The sequence below is a fragment of the Pelophylax lessonae genome, assembly GCF_965119305.1.
Source record: "Pelophylax lessonae genome assembly, chromosome: 3".
NCBI lineage: Eukaryota > Metazoa > Chordata > Amphibia > Anura > Ranidae > Pelophylax > Pelophylax lessonae.
In genome coordinates, this window is record NC_138770.1 from 342,880,270 (window position 1) to 342,898,834 (window position 18,565).

An 18,565-nucleotide genomic window follows, 5' to 3' on the forward strand; every position below is an offset into this window, starting at 1 on the left:
TGTGCAGCTCTAAAATATAACATTTAGATTCATGACAATCTTCTGACTTCAATGTGGCCAGAAGAGAATGCAGAGGTGGAAATCATTGTCTTCTATTGAATCTATTCCAGTGGAATACATTAAGCCAATTGCTGACTCCACATTGTGTGTGTATATAAATATATATATATATATATATATATATATATACAGTATAAGAGCTATAAACAGTGTCTGAAAGACAACAAAGAATATTGTATTTTAAATCAGCAGGTGCTCCACTCAACTTGGTAGTCTGTTTACTTATTGTATCATTAATCATTCTGATTATAAGACAAATGGTGCAAACCAAAACCTGTAAAAGCAAGCTGGTCCAAAGTTCAACCAAATTCATTCAATTGTCAACATATGTTTTGCTAAGATGTAAATATGTTTCTATATCAGTACAATCCAAAGGAATGGAAATTTGACATCTATTACTTCTACATAGTTTAACGAGTTCAAAAGAATGGCACCATTGAGTAAATTTGCCTACTGATTAAAATGAAACCCATAAAAAATACACAGATGTGTGTGATAGCTATAACAGATTTTGCAAATGTCTGTACTGTAAATGTGTATATCTGTATATTTGCTGGATTATGTTTGGAAGACTAGGAATGTTTCCATTTATCATACTGATTTTCATTAATGATTTCAAGTTCAAGCTATTCCTCTTCAGTCCTTTGGGAGTTTAATAGCATCCTTTACTTTGTGTGGATAAAATCATTACATTGACATAAAAATGTAATATAATTTTTGCCAAAACTGTATTCTAAGTCATATTTCTCTTTGTCATTGTTCTTCCTATTTTTTGCCATGCATGTCAGTTTCAGGTTTTTATACTATGTAGGTTTTTATACTATGTACTATAAATTTTACTTTACATTTTCTATATGTTCTTAAATAAACATGTTATTTTACATATGCTTTTCATGTGAGATAGCAGTTGTATAACATCTGTTGATACAGTTTGACAAGTTTGTCTGAGAGTTCAAGAAAAGGGACAGAGAGCTGAGATTACACTCTGCAGAGCTCTGAGAACTGATTGGAGGGAAGAGACACACCCCCTTCACACAGCTCACAGGGACAGAGCTGAGGCTGTCAAACTGCTGGAGGTCCCTCCCCTGTCACCATTTTTCTCTTGGTGGCAGGAAAAATTGTCAGAATTGACAAATGCTGATAGCAGAGGAACAAAGCAGCAGACAAAAATGACACCTAATGATTTTAACTGAGACAACCACACGCTTTAGAAGGAAGCGAATGAGCACCTTTTCATGGTTGGTTCCCATTCAATTGTGACTGACTGGAGTTTTAACCCTTACTCATCTAGCCTAAAAAAGGCTATACAATACAATTTATGGTATTTATAATCTCCCTGTAAGGTAAAAGAAGCCTGGCTAAAAATATACTTCTATAAATTAAGCTGATTCCTTCAACTGGAGATATCAGAGTTGTTGCCAGTTGCAACCAAGCATGACTTAGTTTAGATTTTTTGGAAAAAGAAAAATGAATCTATGGTTGGCCACTACAGACAACAACACTACTTTAGTGTCTATTTTCTTTAATAAAAGTGTCAGATGTGTGCCTTTTTAAACCTGATTGGAATTTAAGCTTTTCAAAGCAAACTTAGACCTGGAATATCGAAGACAAGCAAGGGAATTAAAAAAAACTAGAAAACAGTTACTGTGATATTCAAAACATTGGTTCCCTTTAGGAATAATATAGTACAAGTTGTTTTCATCATTAAAAAATTGAAACATTCAAAAACAAGGGCAAATCTGTTAAAAAATGTTTTTTACATTGTCAAATTATTCTAAATTTCTATTGAGAAAATGTTATAGATTCATGTGAGTAATGTTTTATTATTCTCTCCAAGGCCTCATATTGTATGCTATCGAACAGAATAATTAACTCATCTTGCTTATCTTATGTTATTTATATTCTAGATTTCTGCAGCTAGTATTAAAGGAGATAAGGCAAGTAAAAATCATTAACTTATACCTTTATTGTCTGTTCTCACCTCTCTTTCTCTATTTTTAAGCATCTGTGTATAATATGGAGCTAATTAATTCAGTTTTTATTGGGTTTATTTATTTTTGCACCTATTGTATGTGTTCTTGCAATAGGGAATTGATGGCCCAGAAGGTCCCCCAGGAAAAGAAGGACAAAGGGTAAGTCAATTTTCACTTCACTTTACAGAAATCCCTGAATCAATTTCTGCAAACTCTATTATACAGGTAGTCTGATGCTTTTATTTTATATTATCAGTCTGTAAACAGTCGCTGAAAGCCTACACATGGACTTACTTGCTTTATTATACATTTGTTTAAACATGTTGAAGTTTCCTCACTTTTGCCATTTAGAAGCTTTCAACTCCTTTACTTTTCCATTTTCTTTGAGTGTCTCACAAGTGGACAACAGTTTAGCACCCCTGATATATACTTTACCTTACGAAAGTTTACACAATTTTTATTTTAAAATGTTTACGGTAGGTAGAACAAAAATAGAAACAACCTAAACAGTTACTATGGGATACCACACAGCACTATCACTAATGAATGGGATTTCGGTGCACTGTAGTCAGATTCATAAATAATGAAAACCTAATAGCTGTCATTTTTAATAGTTTGTAGTTTTCTGTTTTTTACCATTTTTGTTTTTAAGTATATCTGTCTTATGCAGTGCAGGACAAGGTCTTCTGACAACCAAGGCAAGGCTGATAAAGTTATTAAAAGAAAACTTACTAGCAACTCTTTTGCTATAGGGATGCCAATGTGTATGACTATTGTGCTAGGTTAATACCATTGTTGTGGGCATTTTTTAACTTTTAATTAAATCTAAGGATTAGTTTGAGGACTGTCCAACATATGCTGTCTGTAAATCAGACGGAAAAATACATAAATGATTAATCTAACACACCTATTTTATAAAAGTAATAAAAATTATACATTATGCATGTTCTGTCTCTTGGTATAGATCCAATAAAGTATTTTCCTTTTTTTTTTCCAAACAAATTTTTATTGTATAAAAGTAATATGAATACAATTGTAAAGAGGGGTACAGTAAACAAGACAACACAGAAAAAATGAAGTGTAACAGCACAATAAAAAGGTACCATTACGAGTTCAAGGAACAATGCAAGAAAACTACAGTCACATGTACCTTGTGACTGGAAGTACCTTACTACTTGGGAGTACCTGGTGACTGGGAGTACTGTGTGACTGGGAGTACCGTGTGACTGGGAGTACCTTAGTACCAGGGAGTACGTGGTAACTAGGAGTAACCTGTGACAGGGAGTACCCTGTGACTGAAAGCCAGGTGCTAGGAGCGACTGTGAAGTCACAGGAGTAGGTTTAGCATCAGGGGAGCTTAGAGTAGGGTAGGTAACAAATTAGCAGGTCGTTATCCTTATGATCCCCATAGAATACAGGGTAATAATGTCAGACAGGATTGGGGATGCCACTCAGTGCACTTCTTGCTCCATGTATGTGTTCCTTGATGAACCAATCAAGGGTGAGTACTACACAGATCCTAGATCTAGAAAACAAGGTTGAAACACTGCACAGCATCAACAACCTGGAAAGGATCTTGGACATTACCCAGCAGGTGCTGGCAGGGGCCAGCGTAGTGGAGTGTGGAGACATGAAGACACAGGCATCCGAGATAAGTAGTTGGGTGACAGTTAGAAGGAGGGGAAGAGGGAAGAGCTCTAGGGAGGCCAGTCCTGAGTAAGTAAACCCCAACAAATATGCCAAGTTTCATGATGTTGGGGATATATGCTCAGGGGTGGCAGTGCTGGAGCAGGTACCTTCCTCTAGCTGCCAGGGGAATGACAGCTCCAGGAAGGAGGGGGGCAGAGACTCAGGAAAGGTTAGACAGGCAGTGGTAGTAGGGGACTCAATTATTAAGAGGACTAAGAGGGCTATCTGTCAAAACAAGTGTGGTCGCCAAACAGTATGTTGTTTACCGGGCACTCGGGTTTGGCACATCACGAATCGGGTGGACAGATTATTGGGCAGGGCTGGGGAGGACCCAGCAGTCATGGTGCATGTAGGCACCAATGACAAAGTTAGAGGAAGGTGGAGGATCCTAAAAAAATATTTCAGGGACTTAGGGAATAGATTGAGGAAAAGGACCCCCAAGGTGGTTTTCTCTGAAATATTACCTGTACTTTGAGCCACACCAGAGAGGCAGAAGGAACTTGGGGAACTGAAAAAGTGGCTGAGGAACTTGTGTAGGAAGGAGGAGTTCAGGTTCCTGGAGAACTGGGCTGACTTCTTAGTCGGTTACCGGCTCTTTAGTAAGGATGGGCGGCAGCTTAATGGGGATGGTAGAGCTCTATCGGGAAGAAAGATGGCCACAAAGTTGGATGGGCTTTAAAACTAGGTGTTGGGGGGGGGGGGGCTCAGAGGTAGTGACAGTTAGTAGTGAGAAAAGGACAGAAGGTATTATGGTGGTCAGCAGTGACAATATAACCGTAACGACAACTACTGGGGGGAATGAGCGGACAAACCAAGCAGAAATAAACTTAATGATAAATCACTATCCACTCCTGCAACACTGAGATGAGTATACACAAATCAAACATATAAGTGCAGCGCAATCAAAATAAAGTAAAAGTTTTCATACAAACAATGCAATAATGGATAACAAGCATTAATACGTATGTCAAAGATTAATCCCAATCAGTGTAAATAGATCAATAAGACAATGTATATAAAGAGCAAATAAATATAAGTTCATAAGTAAATCCTAATGGAGCTATGCAGTCAGATGAAATAAGGATATTCCCTGGAGTGCAGTCTAGGTGCCTTTATTCAAATGAGGGATGTTCAGAGTGCTCTTATGAACCCATCACCATGGAATGCATATGTGCTCACCTCCAGATCAAGACCCCACAGGGTCAGACAGCATATATGATCACTCAAACTGCAATCTTCAAAACTCTAGAAAGGCTGCTTTTTAAACGTCCTCCATGGTACATAAATGAATAAAAAGGAAGCAGAATCTAGTGCTCTCTGTTTGACTATTTATTAAAAGGACTGCCAAAGCTCCTCATCCTTGTTTAATAAATGGTCAAACGGAGAGCACTAGATTTTGCTTCCTTTTTATTCATATTATTAATATTAGAGCAAGAGAGTTATCGTAAGGTATATCTTTATTGGCATTGTGGTGAAGAAGGAACTGTGCAGGTGTAAAATCTAGAGCATATGTTGTCATTTTTTCAATTTGTTTGTACATTGATAGCCAGAAAGAATGGATGGGGAGGCATTCCCACCAAATATGTAGGAGATTTTTGGTAGAATGCTGGCACCTCCAACATTTATCTGAGATAGAAGGATCAATTTGTGTAAAATAGTTGGGGTGTGGTACCATCTTGACACAATTTTTGTAGTTGTTTTCTTGTATGGATACACTGATCGAGCCCTTGTGGATTTATGAAAAACAGTTTCTTCGTTTTTCCTCATCAGGTTTAAATGAAGATCTTGGGCCTAGGCCTGGCATGCTTTCCCATCATCAGAGTGTGTGTCATCCCACATCATGTTGTATATGGTAGAAATAACATATCTTTGTGGCAATAGGGATGAGCATAACTTTTCAAATGGGGTAAATGAATTGTAAATGTTCGTAGAGCAGTTAATGTTTTGAATGAAATGTTTGATTTGCAAATATTCTAGTGTATTCAATTTAGAGGTAGCACAAAGAGAATTAGGATTTTTTGATCCATTTTGTAGGAAATTATATATTCCCAGGTCAGAATTGGGTTGGATGTGTGAGAAAGGGTGGGATGATAAATCAGGGGGGAATTCTGGGTTCATCAAGATAGGTGTTAAAGGGCCAGGGTTCATGGTGAATTTGAGTTTTTTGCAGACCTTAGTAAAGCAATGTAGAGATGGGCCTATGGTTGGGTGTTCTTTCAGATCTTTGTGGATGTATTTTGAGTGAATCCATGGGGTACGTTTTATGGGATAGTTTGAGAAGGAGTTTTCCAATCTAACCCAGTCTTTACCTTCACAGTGGAAGTGCCAATCTATTATGCGTTGCAAGTGTGAGGCCTAATAGTATTGTTTATATGTCGGGCAACCCTATACCACCTTTTGATTAGGGCTTGGTTAGTTGGGCATGGGAGATTCTCAGGCGATTTTGATTCCAGAGGAAGATTCTGCATGTTCTTTTGATTGATTGTAAAAAAGTTTGTGATATGGTAATGGGTATAGCTTGCAAAAGGTATACCAATCTTAGTAGAATATTCATCTTAATGATGACTGCTGTACCAAACCAGGTAAAGTGTGATTTATTCCATTTTTTGAGATCTCCCATTATATTTTTAAGGATTGGTAGGAAATTTTTTGAAAAAAAGATCGGAGAGTCATGTTGTCAGCTGGATTCCTAGATAGGTGATAGCCTTCTTTTGTTCAGTGAATGGAAAATTCTGTTTGCAAATTTTAGTTTGGGATGTGGTTAGTGTGATGTTGAGAGAATGTGATTTGAAGAAGTTGATTTTGAAGTGAGCTATGAATTGGAACAGTTGAAAGTCTTTGAGAAGGTTGGGTATAGTAATTTGGGGTTCAGATAAGAATAGCAGAATGTCGTCTGCAAAGGCTGCAAGTTTATATTTGTTGTCTATGGTAATTCCTCTGATTCTTGTGTTTTCACTTAATTTGCATAGGAAGGGCTCTAAAGTAAGGATGAACAAAAGGTAAGATAGAGGGAAATCTTGTTGGGTGCTGTTTTTGACGGAGAAAGCGTTCAACAGGAGGCCATTAATTTAAACTTAAAGCTGTAGGGATGGTATATAAGGCCATTATGAAGCTTATCAATCTATTGCCCAAGCCTAATTCAAGCAAGGTTACTTCAAGAAAGTCCCATGCCAGCCTGTCGAATGCCTTTTCAGCATCTAATGACAAGAAGAAACTGGGATATTTAGATTTAGTGAGCCAGTAATGAATGTTGAGTGCTTTAAGTGTGTTGTTCCTTGCTTCTATGCCTGGACTCCTACTCACAGTTCTGCTGACTCATGCAGCCTGTGCTGTGGAGACTGCCTCGTGGGACCAGGATCATAAGATCTCGGGTATGTTGCTGCTAGCCTGCAAGCCTGTTTGGGATTGGGTGGCTGAGTGGTAACGATCTGGTTTACCCATGTTCGTCGTGATTCTCTCCCTTTGTGGCTGATTACAGGGCCATGGAGTATCGGAGCGAGAGGATTATGCTGCCATCTTCTTCAGCGCACAGGCCATGCCCCTTTTTCCACTTAACCGCTTTAAAAAAATGTTTATTTATGACCTAATGGCTAACCATACAGTATTTACCATGATGGTTTTAAAAAATGTTTTAAAATCCAGTGCTCACATGGCCATAAAAATGTATTTGCCACATTGACCCATCACTGACATCACACTTGTTAAAAAAAAACTCAATAACCCCTCTACCTAAGTAGAGACTAAATGCAAACATTTTTTTTTCTTCCTTTAAAATACATAACTCATAATAAACTCAGAGTTTAGTCAGGAGTATATTTTATTTCATATTCCATATGTAGATTTTTTTCCCCCTATTTTTTAATATGGCAAAACAAGAAAAGCCAATTCTCCAAGGATTTCTGAGGGTGCTAGCTGACTTGTGACTTACAGGGGATCATCTAAAAGCATTACTGAAATGCTTAGCCCTGACCATGTAGGGTTCTTATTTGGGGCCGTAACTGTCAGTGGTTTCTGATGTTCTAATTATTATAAATGTGATTGCCAGCTTTTCTGGATTACAACATTTAAAGCGGAGTTCCGGCCACAAAATCGACATAATCGATTTTGTGGCCATCCGCTTGCTTTTCGGCACCTGAAAAGGAAATGAATAGTTACGATTTTTCTAATTGCAGAAAAATATACTCACCTTTTTTCCACTTCCTCCCTCGGCGGTCGCGGCCCGCGCCGTCACTTCCGGTTTGCAATGATTCCTGGGAGCTGAACGTCATCGCTCCCAGGAATCAATGCGCCGGCCCCACTCGTCACTTCCGGTGCGACGCCGCATTCCCTGTTAAACAGCTTCTGGGCATGCCCAGAAGCTGTGGAGGAATGCGGCACCGCACCAGAAGTGACGAGCGGGGCCGGTGCAGGCGCATTCTGGGAGAAGAGGACACGGAAGAGGACGCAGAAGAGGATCGCGCTGGCTTCAGCTGTCCACATCAGAAATGGCAATGCTGGAGAAGACATTTTAAAGGTGAGTATTTATTCTTGCAGGTAAGTGCGAACCGGGACAGATCAGAGGCTATCCATTGTGGAATGTACTAGCCCTGACTGTCCCGGGGGTATTTTTAGTGAAATTTTTTTTTCATGGCTGGAACTCCGCTTTAACAATCTTGGATGGGGCTCAGGACATCCTTAAAACGTTCAACTGTTGAATTACCACAAGTCTCAGCATGATCTGGCTGCTAAAAGCTGGTATAGCTTCTCAACAGTTTGTGTACCAATGGTTTTCAGTACCTAATAGTGACTAGGCCCTCAATAGTACATACAATAAATTGGCAGTTACTAAAATGGTATAGGCTCATGTTTGTTCTCTTGCCTTCATTACCTAGGTAAAACGCGGTCTCCACTGTTACCATTTTAGTATATATGTTTTTAGGTTACTGAAAAGTACTTGCAAGTTGCAGATTTTATACCAGTTGAACAGGAGAAAAAAGATCATTAAATGCAGTATAACAGATTATTAAAACTACAATACCCGCTTGAATTTTGCATTCATAATGGTAGAAGCAATTGAGTTCCTAATGAGAAACTGTGAAATATTTAATATAAAGTCTGGCATGCCTTTTAAATTGAATCAGAACATTTGAAACGAATTGGAAATTTGTAAAATAACTTGTTATTAGGGAAATTCATCTTTGGAAATACTGTATAATACATAGATGTGAAAGATGTCAAGGTTGTCTTCAAGCAAAAATCATGAGTGGGCAGTATACTCTATTACAAGTACAAGAAATCTGGCTGTTCTTGCTCACTTTGACAATAAATGAGAGAAAATGAATAAAAGTTTATTTGGGAATATAGTTTGCATATTGCAGATAACCAAAGTATTACATTTAATTTTGGACCTACACCCCCCTTAGAGACCTTAAACTGATTAATTGTGTTTAGGTGATTCCTTAGGTACCTAGAACATGACAGATAGAGTCATTATTCATAAAAAAGACTTTACAATGACATATGCTAATGTTTTTTTTACAGTACTAGCAATTAAGGAGGCTCCTACCATAATTTAAGGGGTTGTAGACGGACATGTGCAGAACGGAAACATTTGTTTATTTTTGGGTAGGCAAATTGTGTTACTAATTTTGTTTTTCATTGATTCGTTTCAGAATTTGTTTAGTTTAGTTTAATTTCATTTTGTTTATTGATTAGCTAACTAATTCAAAATTTTCAGAACGATTCAAATTCAGATTGGTCGAAAAATGATCGACTGATTAGAATTCTGTGTGAAGAATAGCTGGTTGTTAAGCAGCGGGCCAGGAAGCCAGGTGCCACATCCTTAGCAACTGATGACTAGGGTTGAGCGAACACCTAGATGTCCGTGTTCGACGGGTTCGGCCGAACTTTAAAAAAAAGTCCGGGTCCGTGTCCCGGACTTTTACCGAACTTTTCCCGGACACCGAACCCCATTGAAGTCAATGGGGACCCGAACTTTAAGGCACTAAAATGGCTCTAAAACACCAAAGGAAAGGGCTAGAGTGCTGCAAATGGCAGCAAAACGTAATTAAGAGCATGGCAAGTGCTCTGCAAACAAATGTGGATAGGGAAATAACTTAAAACAACAAAAAAAAACCAGAAAAATAAAACAATGTTCTTCTTCATCTCTGAAGGACGAGGCCCATATGGAGTAGGAGGGAGGTTGAGGTGGTGGTGGATGTGGCGGTGACATAGGCGTGCGCACAGGGTGTGCTGGGTGTGCCTGGGCACACCCTAATCACCTAGGGCACATAGCATTGCCAGTGAGGAGATGGGAAAGATCTCCCTGGGACCTGCTCTGCTCTATTTCTCCTTGCCTACAGGTACATGGCCCCGATACATTACTCTCCCTGCTGGCAAACACATGCATGTGTATTTCAACTTTGGGGTGCACACCTTAATGCAATAGGCTGCGCACACCTATGGGCGGTGTAGGTGGAAGCGGCGGTGGAGGAGGACCAGGGCCGGATTAACAGCATCATGGGCTTGGTGCTGAGGATTTTGAAGGGCCTTAAGGGCCGTGCCTTGCCATGCACCCAGAGGAGGAAGGGTGCAGCCATGCATGCCTAATTCAACATGGGATGCTGTCTCTGAAGCCCATAAACACATCCATGCATCGCCAACTGTCCCTCCTTGTCCGGCCTTCACGCTGTGTGGGGAGGTTCTGAGGGTGCTGCCTGGGGAAGCGAGCATAGAAGCCAGACTTCTGTGTTTACAAGTGACAGAAGAGCGGTAACAGTGAATATGGCCAACCCGGGGCCTATATAAAAGGTAGGGGCCTGGAGCTGCAGCTCCAATAGCCCCTACATTAATCTGGCCCTGAGGAGGAGGACGAGGTAGCCAACACTGCTTCTTTTCAAAAATTTTAAATGAGGGTACACCCCAAAAGAGTGAGAAAGAGCAAAAATGGAACAATGGGTGGGTAAGGTCGGTATCCATTGCTATTCTGCATAAGGTACGGAAAAGTCCCGTGGGATCCATGCCTGGTTCATTTTAATGAACGTGAGCTTGTCCACATTGTCTCTGGACAGGCGGCTGCGCTTGTCTGTTATAACGCCCCCAGCCGTGCTAAATACCCGTTCAGATAATACACTGGCTGCAGGGCACGCCAGCACCTCCAAGGCGTAAAGGGCAAGCTCAAGCCATGTGCCCAATTTGGAGACCCAGAAGTTGAAGGGGGCAGACCCGTCATTCACTACATGTAGGCGTGTGCACACATACTGCTCCACCATGTTGGTAAAATGCTGCCTCCTGCTAAGACGTTCCATCTGAGCTGCTGGTGCTGCTGTTTGTTGTGGCGTGCTGACAAAGCTTTTCCACATTTCGGCCATGCTAACCCTGCCTTCTGAGGTGCTGGCGGTGCCCTGGTTGCGTTGGCGACCTCCTCCTCCTCCTCCTCTGCCTTGTGCTTCCACTGTGGCCCCGCTGTCAGATGGGAATGCCAGCAGCATGGCGTCTACCAGCGTGCGCTTGTACTCGCGCATCTTGCGATCGCGCTCCAGTGAGTGAATTAAGGACGGTACGTTGTCCTTGTAACGGGGATCCAGCAGCGTGGCCACCCAGTAATCAGCACAAGTTAGAATGTGGGCAACTCGGCGGTCGTTGTGGAGACACTGCAGCATGTAATCGCTCATGTGTGCCAGGCTGCCCAGAGGCAACGAAAGGCTGTCCTCTGTGGGAGGTGTATCGTCCGTGTCCTCTGTATCCCCCCAGCCACGCACCAGTGATGGCCATGAGCTGGCCTGGGTGCCACCCTGCTGTGAACATGGTTCCATCTCCTCCTCCAGCTCCTCCTCCTCCTCATCCTCCTCATCCTCCAGAACTGTGCCCCTGCTGGACAATTGCGTCCCTGGCGTTTGCGTGTGCAGGAACCCACCCTCGGAGCCCCTTGCGAATGACTGCCCTGAAAGCCTTGGAAATGTTACCTCTTCATCCTCCTCCTCCTCCTCATCCTGTGCCACATCCTCTTCCATCATCGCCCGAATTGTTTTTTCAAGGAGGCATAGAAGTGGGATAGTTAAGCTGAGAACGGCGTCATTGCCACTGGCCATGTTGGTGGAGTACTCAAAACAGCGCAACAAGGCACACAGGTCTCGCATGGAGGCCCAGTTAAATTAAATAGCGGAATAGAAAATATGATCCAAAAAAAGTGTATGTATATCACACGTACACAACCACACTGGGCCCCAATTACTATTGTTTGTACCCCTAAAAGGCTAGATGAGGAGTAGGGGGAGTATGGAACAGGCAGCACCCTCAAACCTTCAGAAGTATGAGATGAACCCCAACAACTTGGAAAGGTGGATCTCTCTCACACGTACCGACACAGACTATCCCGCAATTCAATTGATCCTCAAAGGTTTTTATTGAATAGCGGAATAGGAAATATGATCAAAAAAAGTGTATGTATCTCGCACGTACACAACCACACTAGGCCCCAATTACTATTGTTTGTACCCCTAAAAGGCTAGATGAGGAGTAGGGGGGGTATGGAACAGGCAGCACCCTCAAACCTTCAGAAGTATGAGATGAACCCCAACAACTTGGAAAGGTGGATCTCTCTCACACGTACCGACACAGACTATCCCCCAATTTAACTGATCCCCAAAGGTTTTTGATTAAATAGCGGAATAGAAAATATGATCCAAAAAAAGTGTATGTATATCACACGTACACAACCACACTAGGCCCCAATTACTATTGTTTGTACCCCTAAAAGGCTAGATGAGGAGTAGGGGGGGTATGGAACAGGCAGCACCTCAAACCTTCAGAAGTATGAGATGAACCCCAACAACTTGGAAAGGTGGATCTCTCTCACACGTACCGACACAGACTATCCCCCAATTTAACTGATCCCCAAAGGTTTTTGATTAAATAGCGGAATAGAAAATATGATCCCAAAAAAGTGTATGTATATCACACGTACACAACCACACTGGGCCCCAATTACTATTGTTTGTACCCCTAAAAGGCTAGATGAGGAGTAGGGGGAGTATGGAACAGGCAGCACCCTCAAACCTTCAGAAGTATGAGATGAACCCCAACAACTTGGAAAGGTGGATCTCTCTCACACGTACCAACACAGACTATCCCCAAATTTAACTGATCCCCAAAGGTTTTTGATTAAATAGCGGAATAGAAAATATGATCCAAAAAAAGTGTATGTATATCACACGTACACAACCACACTAGGCCCCAATTACTATTGTTTGTACCCCTAAAAGGCTAGATGAGGAGTAGGGGGAGTATGGAACAGGCAGCACCCTCAAACCTTCAGAAGTATGAGATGAACCCCAACAACTTGGAAAGGTGGATCTCTCTCACACGTACCGACACAGACTATCCCGCAATTCAATTGATCCTCAAAGGTTTTTATTGAATAGCGGAATAGGAAATATGATCAAAAAAAGTGTATGTATCTCGCACGTACACAACCACACTAGGCCCCAATTACTATTGTTTGTACCCCTAAAAGGCTAGATGAGGAGTAGGGGGGGTATGGAACAGGCAGCACCCTCAAACCTTCAGAAGTATGAGATGAACCCCAACAACTTGGAAAGGTGGATCTCTCTCACACGTACCAACACAGACTATCCCCCAATTTAACTGATCCCCAAAGGTTTTTGATTAAATAGCGGAATAGAAAATATGATCCCAAAAAAGTGTATGTATATCACACGTACACAACCACACTAGGCCCCAATTACTATTGTTTGTACCCCTAAAAGGCTAGGAGTAGGGGGAGTATGGAACAGGCAGCACCCTCAAACCTTCAGAAGTATGAGATGAACCCCAACAACTTGGAAAGGTGGATCTCTCTCACACGTACCAACACAGACTATCCCCCAATTTAACTGATCCCCAAAGGTTTTTGATTAAATAGCGGAATAGAAAATATGATCCCAAAAAAGTGTATGTATATCACACGTACACAACCACACTAGGCCCCAATTACTATTGTTTGTACCCCTAAAAGGCTAGGAGTAGGGGGAGTATGGAACAGGCAGCACCCTCAAACCTTCAGAAGTATGAGATGAACCCCAACAACTTGGAAAGGTGGATCTCTCTCACACGTACCAACACAGACTATCCCCCAATTTAACTGATCCCCAAAGGTTTTTGATTAAATAGCGGAATAGAAAATATGATCCCAAAAAAGTGTATGTATATCACACGTACACAACCACACTAGGCCCCAATTACTATTGTTTGTACCCCTAAAAGGCTAGGAGTAGGGGGGAGTATGGAACAGGCAGCACCCTCAAACCTTCAGAAGTATGAGATGAACCCCAACAACTTGGAAAGGTGGATCTCTCTCACACGTACCGACACAGACTATCCCGCAATTCAATTGATCCTCAAAGGTTTTTATTGAATAGCGGAATAGGAAATATGATCAAAAAAAGTGTATGTATCTCGCACGTACACAACCACACTAGGCCCCAATTACTATTGTTTGTACCCCTAAAAGGCTAGATGAGGAGTAGGGGGGGTATGGAACAGGCAGCACCCTCAAACCTTCAGAAGTATGAGATGAACCCCAACAACTTGGAAAGGTGGATCTCTCTCACACGTACCGACACAGACTATCCCCCAATTTAACTGATCTTCAAAGGTTTTTGATTAAATAGCGGAATAGAAAATATGATCCCAAAAAAGTGTATGTATATCACACGTACACAACCACACTAGGCCCCAATTACTATTGTTTGTACCCCTAAAAGGCTAGGAGTAGGGGGAGTATGGAACAGGCAGCACCCTCAAACCTTCAGAAGTATGAGATGAACCCCAACAACTTGGAAAGGTGGATCTCTCTCACACGTACCAACACAGACTATCCCCCAATTTAACTGATCCCCAAAGGTTTTTGATTAAATAGCGGAATAGAAAATATGATCCCAAAAAAGTGTATGTATATCACACGTACACAACCACACTAGGCCCCAATTACTATTGTTTGTACCCCTAAAAGGCTAGGAGTAGGGGGAGTATGGAACAGGCAGCACCCTCAAACCTTCAGAAGTATGAGATGAACCCCAACAACTTGGAAAGGTGGATCTCTCTCACACGTACCAACACAGACTATCCCCCAATTTAACTGATCCCCAAAGGTTTTTGATTAAATAGCGGAATAGAAAATATGATCCCAAAAAAGTGTATGTATATCACACGTACACAACCACACTAGGCCCCAATTACTATTGTTTGTACCCCTAAAAGGCTAGGAGTAGGGGGAGTATGGAACAGGCAGCACCCTCAAACCTTCAGAAGTATGAGATGAACCCCAACAACTTGGAAAGGTGGATCTCTCTCACACGTACCAACACAGACTATCCCCCAATTTAACTGATCCCCAAAGGTTTTTGATTAAATAGCGGAATAGAAAATATGATCCCAAAAAAGTGTATGTATATCACACGTACACAACCACACTAGGCCCCAATTACTATTGTTTGTACCCCTAAAAGGCTAGGAGTAGGGGGAGTATGGAACAGGCAGCACCCTCAAACCTTCAGAAGTATGAGATGAACCCCAACAACTTGGAAAGGTGGATCTCTCTCACACGTACCAACACAGACTATCCCCCAATTTAACTGATCCCCAAAGGTTTTTGATTAAATAGCGGAATAGAAAATATGATCCCAAAAAAGTGTATGTATATCACACGTACACAACCACACTAGGCCCCAATTACTATTGTTTGTACCCCTAAAAGGCTAGGAGTAGGGGGAGTATGGAACAGGCAGCACCCTCAAACCTTCAGAAGTATGAGATGAACCCCAACAACTTGGAAAGGTGGATCTCTCTCACACGTACCAACACAGACTATCCCCCAATTTAACTGATCCCCAAAGGTTTTTGATTAAATAGCGGAATAGAAAATATGATCCCAAAAAAGTGTATGTATATCACACGTACACAACCACACTAGGCCCCAATTACTATTGTTTGTACCCCTAAAAGGCTAGATGAGGAGTAGGGGGAGTATGGAACAGGCAGCACCCTCAAACCTTCAGAAGTATGAGATTGTGTTCACTGTACCCCACAAAGATTGAGTTCACTGCACCCCACAATGATTGTGTTCACTGCACCCCAAAAAGATTGTGTTCACTGCACCCCAAAAATGATTTTGTTCACTGCACCCCAAAAAGGATTTTGTTCACTGCACCCCAAAAAGGATGTTGTTCACTCCACCCCAAAAAGATTGTGTTCACTGCACCCCAAAAAGATTGTGTTCACTGCACCCCACAAAGGATTTTGTTCACTGCACCCCAAAAAGATTGTGTTCACTGCACCCCAAAAAGGATGTTGTTCACTGCACCCCAAAAAGGATTTTGTTCACTGCACCCCAAAAAGATTGTGTTCACTGCACCCCACAAAGGATTTTGTTCACTGCACCCCACAAAGATTGTGTTCACTGCACACCAAAAAGGATTGTGTTCACTGCACCCCAAAAAGATTTTGTTCACTGTACCCCAAAAAGATTGTGTTCACTGCAGCCCAAAAAGATTGTGTTCACTGCAGCCCAAAAAGATTGTGTTCACTGCAGCCCAAAAAGATTGTGTTCACTGCAGCCCAAAAAGATTGTGTTCACTGCAGCTCACACACAGAAAAATGGATGTGGATCACTGACACCTGCCTATCTCCAATCCCACACCACACAGCAATATCGATTGTAGTTTGTAGAACACAGTTTCCCTAAAATTCAGCAGACTCTGTCCCTAACAGGATTGAGAAGAGATCGTAGATCAGGATTGAGTGCAGACCCCACCCCCCACACAGCAATATCGATTGTAGTTTGTAGAAGACACTGACCCTATAATTCAGCAGACTCTATCCCTAAAATGCCTACAACTCGCCCTGCCTAAACACTCCGACCTGTCCCTCAATTCTATCCGGACACAAATGGTTTTTTCCTGCCTATCTTTCCCTAATCAGCAGCCAGCACGTTGATGTGTGCTCTGTCCCTGAATCTAAGCAGCATAATGACGCCGCTGCGGCTGCCTCGAACTTATAAAGACTTGGTCACATGCTTCAGACGGCCAATCACAGCTACTGAGACATTTGCAGGCATGGCTGGGATGGCTTAAGGCACACCAGTTAAACGATTGTTGATTGGCTGTTGAAAGCCCGCCATGAAAAGAGCGCCAAAGCATGCAAAACCCGGAAATAAAACGACCGAACACGGATTTTTACCCGAACATACAGTAAAGTGTCCGTGTCCGTGTTCGGGTACAAAAAATCCAATTATTCGGTACGAACACGAATAATACAGTCCGTGTTCGCTCAACACTACTGATGACTAATCAGCTGTCAGCAGGCTTCCCCACTGAGAGTTGAAATTTAAAAAAAGAATGTCGGCAATGAAAAATTCTGAAAGAAAGCAGCTAGGCCCCCCCAATCCATACCAGCCCCTTCGGGTCTGGTATGGATTTTAAGGGGAACCTCATGCCAAAATATTTTTTACAAACCGCGTGTGGCCCCCTCCTCACATATATACCAGACCCTTATCTGAGAATGCAGCCCAGCAGGTCGGGAAAGGGGGAGGATGAGCGATCACACCCCCTCCTGACCCATACCAGGCCACATGCCCTCGACATGAGGGGCTCTACCCTCCACACCAAAGCACCTTGTCCCCATGTTGATGGGGACAAGGGACTCTTCCCTGGCCGGTGGTTGAGAGGGTGTGCAGGTGAGGGGCTTATTAGAATCTGGAAGCCCCCTTTAACAAGGGGCCCCCAGATCCCAGCCCCCCATAGTACCCCTACCAATTCACCAAAAAAGTGTAAAAAGTGAAAAGAGACACGAGTCTTTTATTAAAAATAAATAAATAAAAATATCCCCCAGTGTAGATCCATTATCAATCATCATGATTGATGAAGGATCTACACCGGGGGACATTTTTACCGGACCAAGGACCCCGGAAAAAAACTCTAGTCTTGTCTCTTTGGATCTACACTGGGGGGGCAAAACTTGTGTTTTGTATGCACCCATACTCATTCACATGGGGAAGCAAAGATCTAGGGGCCCCCTTGTTAAAGGAGGCTTCCAGATTCCAATAATCCCCTCACCTGCAGACCCCCACAAACGCCAGCCAGAGTTGTGGGGCAGAGGCCCTTGTTCCCATCAACATGGGGACAAGGTGCTTTGGGGTGTTGAGAGCCCCCCCCCCATGTTAAGGGCATATAGCCTGGTATGGTTCAGGGGGAGAGGGTGCTTGCTGCCCCCCCCCTTTCCTGGCAGGCTGCATGCTCAGATAAGGGTCTGGTATGGATTTCAGGGGGACCCCATGCTATTTTTTTTTTTAAAGTGGCGTGGGGTTTCCCTTAAAATCCATACCAGACCCGAAGGGTGTTTTTCTTTCTGAATTCTTATTTGCTTTCATTCTTTTGTTTGCATTTCAGCTGTCCGTGGGAAAGCCCACGGACAGCTGATGAGTCATCTGTTGTTAAGGACGCTCGGTTGATAATTTTTCCACCGATCCGAATTCAAATAGTTCTAAAAATTTGGAATTTGTTGGAAAACGAATATATGAAAGAAAATCAAATGAATTTCAACTAAATGTGTTACTATTTCATTCAGAGATTTGGATACATTTAAATCCCCAAAAAAACTAAAATTTGATTCAGACTGAAACGAATTGCACATGTCTAGTTGTAGAACTTCCTTCACAGTGTGTGCTATTTTGTATAGTATATGTGTGCTATATATGCAGTTCTCAGCATAAATTAGTACACCCCTTTTGAAAAGTAATATTTTAATCAATACTGTATCTCAATGAACACAAGAACAATTTCCAAAATGTTGACAAATCTGAGTTTTTT

At 42.0% G+C, this 18,565-nt stretch overlaps 1 protein-coding gene across 1 annotated transcript in view; it reads left to right on the plus strand.

Moving 5' to 3' along the window:
* COL19A1 (collagen type XIX alpha 1 chain) overlaps positions 1-18,565 on the plus strand; it is a 1,241,599-nt gene that overhangs the window by 530,115 nt on the left and 692,919 nt on the right. Inside the window, exons 16-17 of the mRNA XM_082249430.1 lie at positions 1,968-1,997; positions 2,148-2,192. Coding sequence (XP_082105556.1) covers positions 1,968-1,997; positions 2,148-2,192 — 75 coding nt within the window. The remainder of the gene's footprint in view (positions 1-1,967; positions 1,998-2,147; positions 2,193-18,565) is intronic.